General features: G+C 36.0%; 2 protein-coding genes across 2 annotated transcripts in view; one reads left to right on the plus strand and one right to left on the minus strand.

Moving 5' to 3' along the window:
- The window catches only part of dnah5 (dynein, axonemal, heavy chain 5), a 140,311-nt gene extending 137,930 nt beyond the window's left edge, over positions 1–2,381 (plus strand). The window contains 2 exon segments of the mRNA XM_042741875.1: positions 662–890; positions 2,230–2,381. Of these exon segments, the coding sequence (XP_042597809.1) occupies positions 662–890; positions 2,230–2,381 (381 nt within the window).
- Positions 2,382–4,801: 2,420 nt separating this feature from the next.
- adcy2a (adenylate cyclase 2a) overlaps positions 4,802–12,913 on the minus strand; it is a 124,513-nt gene continuing 116,401 nt past the window's right edge. The window contains exons 19-25 of the mRNA XM_042740506.1: positions 11,454–11,538; positions 10,682–10,840; positions 10,148–10,294; positions 9,792–9,899; positions 9,459–9,573; positions 5,509–5,633; positions 4,802–5,249 (exon numbers count right to left, since the gene is read on the minus strand). Coding sequence (XP_042596440.1) covers positions 5,097–5,249; positions 5,509–5,633; positions 9,459–9,573; positions 9,792–9,899; positions 10,148–10,294; positions 10,682–10,840; positions 11,454–11,538 — 892 coding nt within the window. The 3' untranslated portion in view covers positions 4,802–5,096. The remainder of the gene's footprint in view (positions 5,250–5,508; positions 5,634–9,458; positions 9,574–9,791; positions 9,900–10,147; positions 10,295–10,681; positions 10,841–11,453; positions 11,539–12,913) is intronic.

Here is a 12,913-nt window from a genome sequence, read left to right on the forward strand (position 1 = left end):
CTTTCCAGGGTTGAAATGAAATCTGATGCATCCTGTTTTGTTTTTATGTTTTACACCAAATATGATATATTATGCCAAACATCTGGGATAAATCTTCCCTAAACATACTTTTTGAGTGGCAGATTAATCTCTATATGCATGATATCCCTAAAGGAACCAATAATAGTGAGTTTAGTGGTCTTTTGGGATGTGAGGGATCTGCTCAGTGGGACATGTTCTAGCTAATGCCTTGGGGGGTAAACAGCTTGCGCAAAACAGGATTCTTTTAATTAAAATTGGGCACACGTCCTGTTTTCTGTTCTCAGCTGTGTTTCTGTGCCAACACCTGCAGCTTTGAGAATAAACTTTGGGAAAGAACCCAGATGCTTCATATCAGTCACAGCTAAAAATGCTTTTTTTTTTTTTTGTTTTTTTTAACGCGGATTAGTTTATTCCTTTAATTCAGGGGCAAGAAGGCGAATTTAATTTGGTTTGAGCATTAAAACAATGAGAAGTTTTGTGCAAAATATATTGAATTACTGATTATATATTTTAATATTCATTTTATCTTAAGTTTTAAATATATATTATAATATATTTCTGTAGATATTTTTCATTTATTTTGAGTGATTTCATAATAATAATAATAAGCAAGCACTACGTTAATCATTTAACTTGACAGAAGATCACTCATGCTAACAAGGGGTGGGCATTAGACTGTATAGTTCTACAATGTAATGAAGTTACAAAATGGATGGAGGATGACATCACACAGCCTCCTGCAGAAGGGGTGTATGTTTACACTTTCTACCTGGAAGGGGCCGGCTGGGACCGCAGGAACTGCAAGCTCATCGATTCATAACCCAAAGTACTGTTCGAGATGATGCCTGTGGTCAGGATGTATGCATGTGGTAATATGTTTTTTTTTTTTTTTAATTACACTTTGCTCCATACTTTTAAAAGTTCAAAGAAATAAAAATGCAAAGATATACTGTGCTTCACAGGCAGAAACAGCAAACATTTGGTAATGAAAGCATTTGAATGGAAACATTTTAAATAAAGGAACATAACAACCAAATGCCATTTAAAGCAGACAGACAGATAGCCTTCTGATGTTCCAGCAGAAATACATGACAAAGAAGAGATTAAAAAAAAAAACCTTTGTGTACCCAGGCTTATAGTTCAAAGACTGTCATACTGATTAATCTTTAATAAACAGTAATTGGTTGAATAATGATCTTGGATACTCAGGTCAGAATATCAATATTATGGCAAATGCAGACTAACACCTAAGCAGCTGCTATTGATATTTGGCTGAAATAGTAGTGTACGCTTAGAATGTTACTACAAATTCAGCTATTGTGTGACTGAATGCTTGATTTTATGTACCTATAATTAGCAGTTAATACTGACAAAACACATGAATGAAAAGGAGGATATCCATATGCCATACAGAGTATACATTATTTATTTTGCAATATGCAAATCATTTTAAATCAGGGTTTAGAAATGTACAGTGTGAGATGTCATCTTATAAATACCCAGGAATGATTCTTAACTTCAGGTAAATTATGAAAAACATGAATAAAGATTTTCTGTTATGTACTGAAATAATTTCTGCAGCCCAGCGAGTATCATTTGCTTTTAGACAAAGTAATCAAAACAGATTTAGTGAAAGTCGTGACATTTGCCAAGTATGGTAACCCATACTCGGAATTGGTGCTCTGCATTTAACCCATCCAAGTGCACACACACAGCAGTGAGAAGTGAACACACCGTGAACACACACCTGGAGCAGTGGGCAGCTATATCCAGCGCCCGGGGAGCAACCGGGAGTTCAGTGCCTTGCTCAAGGGCACTTCAGCCATGGGTATTCAGGGTGGAAGAGAGCGCTGTTCATTAACCCTAACTACCCCCCCCCCCCCCCCAATGTTGGCAAAGGGAGTGCCAATAGTTAGGAAATGTTATTTTAATTTATTCACTAATTAATTTATTTTAGTTATTTAACTTTAATAAAAGTCTACATTTTATTAAATGTAACATTAAAAGCTAAAAACCAAATAATTTTTTTCCCCCATGGCTACCAAGTGTGCCAATATTTGTGGAGGGCATTGTATGTTAATTTCCTGCAAATAAGAATTTTGCCTTTTATACCTTTGTTTTTTTTGTTTTTTTACTTTTCAGTTAATAGTCTTTTAAGTAAAAGCATGTGCTTTTTGCTAATTGCTATATAATTGTATCTTTCCTAAGGTGTCAAAGATCCTCGCTTGTACTCATGTCCAATATATAAAAAGCCTGTTCGAACAGACCAGAACTACATTGTAGCCGTTGACATGAGAACCAGTCACCCTCCAGAATACTGGATCCTGAGAGGAGTGGTCCCTCTGTGTGATGTCAAATAATTGTCTTTTAAAATGATTGTGTACAAATGTAGAAATTGTCTTTCTGATCTTTTTCTGTATTTTAACTGATGTTTACCCTGAACATTTGAATAAATAAACATGCACAGCTGTCTCTAACACCATACGAAAGATCTTTCAAACCACTAGCCTTGACATCTAAACCTGTAAATCCATCATAAATATTGTCGTCGTACATTGTCATATGGTTTTCTGAGTGCCTCTCAAGACCATCTGCTGGGTCTCGTCTTTAAATGCATGAACCTGTGGATTAAAGGCCAAATATAAGCCTGCTGATTAACAGCCCAGCTGAAGCATACTGTCCTACAGTAAACACTCTCAGGTGTACAAGTCAAGGTTTATCAGTCTGAGCTGTGAAAGAGATTCACCTCCGCCCATTTTTAGCAGCTCAAAAGAGACCATTTATTCTGAGATGTAGTCTAACGTGTAAATTAATTTCAGAATATAATTTTCAGATTCAGTTATTTTTCATCTGACCCAAACAGACAAACAACAAACATGGTCATGTGAGTCACCTAAAATTATTTTTGACAAATATCATCCTAGCACTGAAAAGAAAACATCAATCAAGTTTGAGAAAACAGGATTGTACCACAAAGAGAAACAAATTCAGGTTTTAGGTTAATGGATTGATTGCATGTTACCAAAACAGCTTCATCAAATTATTATTAAAGATGTCACACTAATGCCAAGACACAGCAGCATATAAGTGCTAAGCACAAAAATATAATAAAAGTTAAGCATAATCATAAGCATATGATTATTTAAATTAATGTCTTCATGGTACAGGCCCCAATAGAATCCAGAAATGTAAGATTTGTATTGTATTTATTTATTGGGGGGGGGGGGGGGTAATAAAGGCAGTTTACAATTTGATTTCTTAAAATAAATGGTATTGTATATCTCTCATTGTATCATTTAAATTTTGTAATTTCATTAAATGATCTTGTCAACATCTTGTGACTCAGGCCAGCACTGAGCCAATGAGGGCTGTCTGTGTTGGGTTTGCATGTTCTGTGTTATCATGGGTTTTAGAAGGTGCTCATGATGGAACATGGATAAATGTTGCGACTAACTTCTAAACTGATAAAAAAGTAATTGTGCACAGTTTAGAACCAGAGACACACAGACACCCTAACTCTGTAAAGCCTACTGTATTATATCTGATGCACACATCTCTAATGTCTCTACATTTTTCAACATTATCAAAAATTGGCTGACAAAACTTGTGCACAATCTACTACATGCCTTCTGTCCTCCAATAGTTTTTACTTTTTTTAAAGTAATATCTTTAAGCATAATTCTAAAAACATCCCCTTTTGGTTGTGGTACACATCTTTTTGTGAAACCTTTTGCTATTATTTTTTTATAAAGTAAATGTTAAAATAACATATAATTTTAGTAATATTTTAAGATGAACACTGCACTGAAGCAACTTAGATTAATTAAATATATGCACATAATAAAAAAAAAAATCATGTCAAAATGTGAATTAATCTATTGAGGGACATTCGTTTGTACATCTTTCAATCATAATTGTATTACATTGTTTTATATTTTTTGCCCAACAAAATAAATAAATAAATAAAATAAAAATTAAAAACTAAAGATTTGATCATATAACTAAGATTTTGTCTTAAGGTTTATTAATAATAATAATAATAATAATAATAATAATAAGTTAATAATAAATAATAAGAATAATAATAAGAATAATAATATTAAACCTTAATATTTATACTAAGGTTTTGTCTAAAGGTGTATTATAATAATAATATCTATTATCATTAACAATAATTCATATGTAGTCAGTGCCGATAGCCTCAAGGGCAGTGTGCCAACATATAGTGCTGTTGCGCTTTGGGTGACCCAAGTTAGAGTCCCGGTTCGTGGACCTTTCCCAATCCTGTCCCACTTCTCTCCACACGTCGTTTCCTGTTAATATATACTGTTCTATAAAGGTAAAACTGCCAAGGAAAAGTTTACTGATGTTTTAGCCTATTATTTGTCCACTTGTGACAATAATAAAACAGAGAAAATATACAAACACGGAATTGATGACTGTGGTCCAGTTTCTCAAAGAAGGTGCACAGAGGTTGCAAAGAACAACTTGACAGTACACCTTATGTTCATGAAATGTGTAAAGGGGGAAAAAGGTATTAAAAACATGAAACAGACACACAAACATAGAATACTATATTGCATTCACAACTCTCATAGGGATATGTCCCTACTGACCAAAGCTACATCTATATGCCCTTGGTGTAAATATGTGACACATCATGCACAGCATGTTAGTGACACGACACAGAAACATTTAAGTACTATCTTATTCCTGTAATTTGTAACTACAGTGTATCAAAAACTCTTAAATGTCTTAAAAATAAAGATGCCCTCAGAAAGATAAGTACATATAAAGTTTAATGAAGTTTTTAAAAAACAAAAAGAAAGAAAGAAATGGCATTAAAACATCAAAACACTTTTTGTTATATTTGATTTTCTTACAAAATAATTGCTACCATACTTACAGTAGTACCCTGTGCACAAACCCTGCCTATGAGATACAGTAGAAATGGTATCACTTTTAATACATCCAATACTTCGTGCATCTAAAGACTAGGCACAATTATTTACAAATGTCCCTTTTTATTCCCGTTTGTTGATGTCTGCAGTTCATTGCATGTTTGTCGCTATGTTTCATGGCATTACATTCCCCTGGGATAAAGACCGGCTCATCTCAGTGTGGACGAAGTATGTTTTGAGCTCTCCTTTCCCTTTCACATTTATAATTCCTCTGCATGTGCACATGTAGCCTAATGTCTGCAAGATACGACTCGTCTCTTCTGTAACCTGCAAACACACATGCACACAGAGGAATTAAATGGGTTAATGAGTCACCGCATTACACGTTGTTTAAAGCATGAGCATTCTCTTTACACAGAGTTACTTTAACTGTAATCAAGCATCTAGTAAAAGGATTTTAGGCAATTAAAAAGATTAAAAACAAATAAAGAAGCAATCAATGGTTCTGTACAGTTAATAATAATAATAATGATAATAATGATAATAATAATAATAATAATAAAACTCTTATTATAAACCCTCCTACCTGTATTTTTCCTAGCACTCCTGTGCTGTCCATTCTGCTTGCTACATTCACTGTGTTGCCCCAGATGTCATACTGGGGCTTCTGAGCTCCAATCACCCCAGCTATCACAGGTCCATGATTAATACCTGCAGAGATATACAGGTTATTGTAATATACTGAATGTCATTAATATACAGTGGGTACGGAAAGTATTCAGACCCCCTTAAATTTTTCACTCTTTGTTATATTGCAGCCATTTGCTAAAATCATTTAAGTTATTTTTTTTTCCTCATGAATGTACACCCAGCACCCCATACTGACTGAAAAACACATAATTGTTGACATTTTTGCAGATTTATTTAAAAAGAAAAACTGAAATATCACATGGTCCTAAGTATTCAGACCCTTTGCTCAGTATTTAGTAGAAGCACCCTTTTGATCTAATACAGCCATGAGTCTTTTTGGGAAAGATGCAACAATAGGAGATTGTAAAAATGTTGCCTGGTCTAATGAGTCTCGATTTCTGCTGCTACATTCAGATGGTAAGGTCAGAATTTGGCATAAAGAACAGGAAGGCATGGATCCATCCTGCCTTGTCTCAATGGTTCAGGCTGCTGGTGTAATGGTGAAGGGGATATTTTCTTGGCACACTTTGGGCCCCTTAGTACCAATTGAGCATCGTTTAAACGCCACAGCCTACCTGAGTATTGTTGCTGACCATGTCCATCCCTTTATGACTACAGTGTACCCATCTTCTGATGGCTACTTCCAGCAGGATAATGGACCATGTCACAAAGCTCAAATCATCTCAGACTGGTTTCTTGAACATGACAAGGAGTACACTTTACTCAAATGGCCTCCACAGTCACCAGATCTCATTCCAATAGAGAAGCTTTGGGATGTGGTGGAACGGGAGATTCGCATCATGGATGCGCAACCGACAAATCTGCAGCAACTGCCTGATGCTATCATGTCAATATGGACCAAAATCTCTGAGGAATGTTTCCAACACCTTGTTGAATCTATGCCACAAAGAATTAAGGCAGTTCTGAAGGCAAAAATGGGTCCAACCCGGTACTAGCAAGGTGTACCTAATAAAGTGGTCAGTGAGTGTATCTTACAGTTTTTCTCAATCGATATGACACATTTCTCTAAACTAAGGTCACTGTACAGGTCAGGTCACCTTTATAATTGTCCTAAACAGATTGTCTAAACTGACAACTATTTGGTTAATCATACACAGGAAATGCAGTTTTCCTAATCGTTTACACATTTATCACAATCGCTTCAGATTAATAATAAATGGGAAATATACAAAGAGCAAGAACAAATAAAGAAATTGGTGTGAGTCTAAGGTGTAACAGGTAGAAAGAAATGAGCAGAGAGGAGGATGTGAGAAAAGAGGAGAGAAGGAAAGGGAGAAGAGATGACTAGGGAGGAGGTTTACTATGATTGTTGATATTACAGATTTTTAGTCCTTTTGGGACAAGTTCTGTTATTGACTGTAAATGTCCACACATTTTTCAGAATTTAAGTTTGAGATCATTCAGGTCTAAAATCAAGATTATTTTGAATGGAGTAGGAGCATTGTTGACATGGTGGTCCATAACAACACCACCAGGCTTAAACTCCCTGTTGGAGAATTACAAGTATTTTCATTAGCATATTTTTGCATCTACAGCTGAATGTGTTTTAAAATCAATAAAGAACACACCCATAGATTTGATGTTAATATATACTTTTAATAAATGCAGTGCTTCGTTTTGCAGTAAAGTTGAACTGTTTGGCTAAAATACATTTGTTTTTGGATGGCTGTGCTAATTTTTTGAGAAAAAGTAGACAGCATTGGAGAAAAGTGTCGAATTAGTTGAGAAAAACTGTTATGATACTGAAAATATTTGTTTAAATGTATTGTCGTCCAACTGAAATGAAGATACAGTATTATTTGTCTATAATGCATGGTATATTACTTACGTATATTATTATTTTACTATAATGCATGGCATATTAATTCCATAAAGAGCCACTTAAAGACACTTACAAAAAAAAAAAAATACACTTTAGGTTACACTTTATTTTAAGGTGTCCTTGTTACAGTGTAATTATATACATTTAAGTACTAGTAATATTAGTTAACTACATGTACTTACTATATGGTTAGGGTTAGGATTAGGATTAGTGTTTGGTTTAGGGTTACTTGCATGTAATTATGCATAATTAATTAGTATAATAGTAAGTACATGTAACGTGTAACAAAGACACACTTTTTTATTTTTGAAAAAAGAGACAGGGCCACTGCATCCCCGTATCATCTACATGAGCTGTTTATGCTTGGACCATGATAATCATCACTTGATGCTATATACAGGTCCTTCTCAAAAAATTAGCATATTGTGAAAAAGTTCATTATTTTCCATAATGTAATGATAAAAATTAAACTTTCATATATTTTAGATTCATTGCACACCAACTGAAATATTTCAGGTCTTTTATTGTTTTAATACTGATGATTTTGGCATACAGCTCATGAAAACCCCAAAATTCCTATCTCAAAAAATTAGCATATCATGAAAAGGTTCTCTAAACGAGCTATTAACCTAATCATCTGAATCAACTAATTAACTCTAAACACCTGCAAAAGATTCCTGAGGCTTTTAAAATCTCCCAGCCTGGTTCATTACTCAAAACCGCAATCATGGGTAAGACTGCCGAACTGACTGCTGTCCAGAAGGCCATCATTGACACCCTCAAGCGAGAGGGTTAAGACACAGAAAGAAATTTCTGAACGAATAGGCTGTTCCCAGAGTGCTGTATCAAGGCACCTCAGTGGGAAGTCTGTGGGAAGGAAAAAAGTGTGGCAAAAAACGCTGCAAAACGAGAAGAGGTGACCGGACCCTGAGGAAGATTGTGAAGAAGGACCGATTCCAGACCTTGGGGGACCTGCGGAAGCAGTGGACTGAGTCTGGAGTAGAAACATCCAGAGCCACCGTGCACAGGTTGCCGTGTGCTTTTGAACCAGAAACAGCGGCAGAAGCGCCTGACCTGGGCTACAGAGAAGCAGCACTGGACTGTTGCTCAGTGGTCCAAAGTACTTTTTTCGGATGAAAGCAAATTTTGCATGTCATTCGGAAATCAAGGTGCCAGAGTCTGGAGGAAGACTGGGGAGAAGGAAATGCCAAAATGCCTGAAGTCCAGTGTCAAGTACCCACAGTCAGTGATGGTCTGGGGTGCCATGTCAGCTGCTGGTGTCGGTCCACTGTGTTTTATCAAGGGCAGGGTCAATGCAGCTAGCTATCAGGAGATTTTGGAGCACTTCATGCTTCCATCTGCTGAAAAGCTTTATGGAGATGAAGATTTCGTTTTTCAGCACGACCTGGCACCTGCTCACAGTGCCAAAACCACTGGTAAATGGTTTACTGACCATGGTATTAATGTGCTCAATTGGCCTGCCAACTCTCCTGACCTGAACCCCATAGAGAATCTGTGGGATATTGTGAAGAGAAAGTTGAGAGACGCAAGACCCAACACTCTGGATGAGCTTAAGGCCGCTATCGAAGCATCCTGGGCCTCCATAACACCTCAGCAGTGCCACAGGCTGATTGCCTCCATGCCACGCCGCATTGAAGCAGTCATTTCTGCAAAAGGATTCCCGACCAAGTATTGAGTGCATAACTGAACATAATTACTTGAAGGTTGACTTTTTTTTGTATTAAAAACACTTTTCTTTTATTGGTCGGATGAAATATGCTAATTTTTTGAGATAGGAATTTTGGGTTTTCAAGAGCTGTATGCCAAAATCATCAGTATTAAAACAATAAAAGACCTGAAATATTTCAGTTGGTGTGCAATGAATCTAAAATATATGAAAGTTTAATTTTTATCATTACATTATGGAAAATAATGAACTTTTTCACAATATGCTATTTTTTTGAGAAGGACCTGTGTATATAATCTTTTGAATTTTTACTCACCCACTCTAAGTTTGAAATCATTGAAGGAATGTTTATTGATGACATCAAGCTTCCCCACCAGTGCAAAGGCAAACTCCACCATGGTACCAATGTGCATGTACTGCCTGTCATGCTCCTATAAACACAAACACACACACACACACACACACACACACACACACACACACACACACACACAAAAATCTCTTTATTCAAAGGGTAGAGTTGACCACAAAAATGTTACAAGAATTAAAAGAAAATGATTCAATTAATCACATAAATAAAAACTGCATCTGATTCCCATGAACGATTTGCATAATTTCACAGATGACTGATAGCATACATTCCTGATACCTGTGTATATTCTGGTCCTGGTGTGGCATTAAGTCCGGTGGCTGCCATATATGTGCTTCCAATGGTCTTTATCTTCTCCACTCCACTAAACTTTGGCTTAGAGAGCAACTACAAAGGAAAGACAACATAACCATAGCAGAGTTAACATCAAACAAACCATCAAAACTGCTTTGTGAAAAATGACTGCATCATGACATAATAAGATGAATTTCATAGGGGAATGCAATTCCATAGCAAGCAAGCAGAATTTGCACACTACAGTAAGTTCCAAGTACACTTCAATGGAATATAACTAAAAGAGTAGAAAAGGAAACTTTTTTTTTTTTCTAAAAGTACCTGAAGAAGCAATATGTTACCTCATCAAAGTCTGCAATGATTTCGTTGAGTAGTCTGAGGCACTCAAGACCTTCCTTGTTTACATCTGATTCTGTGTAGAACTCTTTGAAGTCCGGGATAGAAGCAAACATCACACACACCAGGTCATATGATTGGTGATACAAATCCTGTCATTCACAGAGGAAAAGGCAGCTCAGCCATAAATATCCAAGGACTGACTTTCAAACAGACGACATTACTTAAAAGTTATAATCTCAAAAGATTTTTCTTCAAAGCTATAATTCAAGTCAGTTGTCAAGCACTTTTATAGTTATGGTATATTTTTAGGTATGAAGTAAGACAGTATTGTTGAGACATATTAAGACACATTACAATTTTGTAGTGCAAGAGTCACTTTTGTCTGAATATATAACACTGTATTGTGGTAGCTTTGAAGTAGGGAAGCTCATTCTATTTTTTTACCATGTGAATTTGGGATGCACACCTAAGACAAACAGTATATAAGTTTCAGTACAGGCTAAATCTTAAGTTGTTCTTTCCATCTCCATTCTTACCTCATTCTTCCAGTTCCTGGCCAGAAAGTGCTCTGCTACATGGGCTGGCAGAACATTTTCCAGCAGAACGCGATTAAGATTCTCCATGGTTTCTATCTCCTCACATTCTTTCTTGAACTTGTTCTTCCACAGGAAATCCAACCTACAGTAATATTCATTCTGTTACAAGAGGACACAGAAGTAAAGAAACTGGAGGTCACAGCGCTATTTCAGTTACAAACACGACAGAGCAAATCCATATGATAAAAGAAAGTCCTATTCTCATTACACAACATATATACGTACACAATACAAATACACAATGCTTTTTTGCAGTTTCACTTCAAAGTTTTGGATCTGAGTTGTTCTTTTTTTAACGATTTAATATGTCTTTGATAAATAAAAATACATTTCTATATTTGTTATATATATATATATATATATATATATATATATATATATATATATATATATATATATATATATATATATATATATATATATATACGAACACACACGCACACACACTATAAATATATTTTGATTTCAAATAAAATGAAAAGCTTTTATTTCCAATTAATAGATAAAGTTTCTTTGTAAAATGTATTTAATGGATATTTATAACTATTTTATTACAGTAGTCCTTTCTGCTTTCACGGCAGTAGTAGCATTTCTTCCTTATGTGAACATGCACACATACAATATGAAAATAACAAAATGATAACCATCAGCTGTTTTAATTTATAAATGAGCAAATGTAACTCAGCTTTAAAAAAAAAAAAAAAACACTCACCTGTCTAGCTAGAACAAGCAGAGTGACGAAGAATATAAAGAGAGATACAGAACCCATAGTTTTCAAGTCTTTCAGAACTCCTGGCTTGTTTTGATGAGAGACAGAGTGAGAGAGAGAGAGAGAGAGAGAGAGAGAGAGAGAGAGAAGACTTGTCAGTTTTTTTTTTTTTTTTTCTTGTAACAAATCATGTCATCTGTAGCCCAGGATGGCTAGCAGACCATGTCCACCCCAGCTGTCAATTAGGAGGAAGTGTCGGCTGGTTCAGTGATTTATTTTCAACATACAGCTCTGATTTCTAGAACAAAATTTGTAATCCTCAGGAAACTGTTGTGCATGAAGCGAATCCAAATTTTCTTTTGTTGTGCTAGTTGTGGTCATAAATGAGCCAAATATAGCAAGAGTTTTTTTGGATTATTGCATGTATTGCTTAACACTACACTCTCAGAAAAAAAAGGTACAAAAGTTGTCACTGGGGCGGTACCTTTTCAAAAGGCACACCTTTGTACCTAAAGAGTCCATACTGGTACCTTAAAAATTAAATTAAAATTAAATTAAATTTATGCATTTAGCAGACGCTTTTATCCAAAGCGACTTACAGTGCATTCAGGCTATTAATTTTTACCTATCATGTGTTCCCGGGGAATTGAACCCCCAACCTTGCGCTTCGTAACGCAATGCTCTACCACTTGAGCTACAGGAGCACCTTAAAGGCACACATTAGTACATAAAGTGTACATATTAGTACATAAAAGGTACAAAAGTGTACCTTTTGAAAAGGTACCACCCCAGTGACAGCTTTTTTTCTGAGAGTGTAAAAATCCTGTCATCATTTATAAATCGGATGGTTTAATGTATACACATGGTTATGATTACCATATCAGAGCAGATTTGACTAGCTGTTGTACACCAAAAGCTTACTGATAAATAGAGATATTTAATGTTAAAGCTGAAACAATCATTATTGCCTGCAACATAAATACTACTACAATACTTAGCCAAAAGTATGTGGACACTCCCTTCTGCTTGTCACACTCTCAAACTAACAAGGGAACACCTGAAAATAATGAATATGACATGAGGGAAAACACAGCTGGAACCAAATAAACATAATGAGGACAGGAACCAGAAACATGACCAAAAAAGGGAAACAGGAACTAAAACGGGGTAAAATTAAAGGAAACAAAAGTCCACAACACTGACATTACTCCCCCCTCCCAGAATGCACATCCCGCGCCATAACAATTCCACCGGGGGTGGGTGGGGGGTGGTGGGGTTCCCTGGAGGCTGGTACAGGACGGAGACACTGGAGGCATCCAGGGCAGATCAGTGAGCCATGGCGGATCAGGCAGTCCAGGGTGCCATGGCAGAGCCGGCAATTCAGGGCCCCATGGCGAAGCAGGTAGTTCAGGTGCAATGGCGGAGCAGGCAGAATAAGAAGCCATCACGGAGCAGGCAGTTCA

The sequence above is a fragment of the Cyprinus carpio genome, chromosome B16 (genome assembly GCF_018340385.1).
Source record: "Cyprinus carpio isolate SPL01 chromosome B16, ASM1834038v1, whole genome shotgun sequence".
In the NCBI taxonomy this organism is placed as follows: Eukaryota; Metazoa; Chordata; class Actinopteri; order Cypriniformes; family Cyprinidae; genus Cyprinus; species Cyprinus carpio.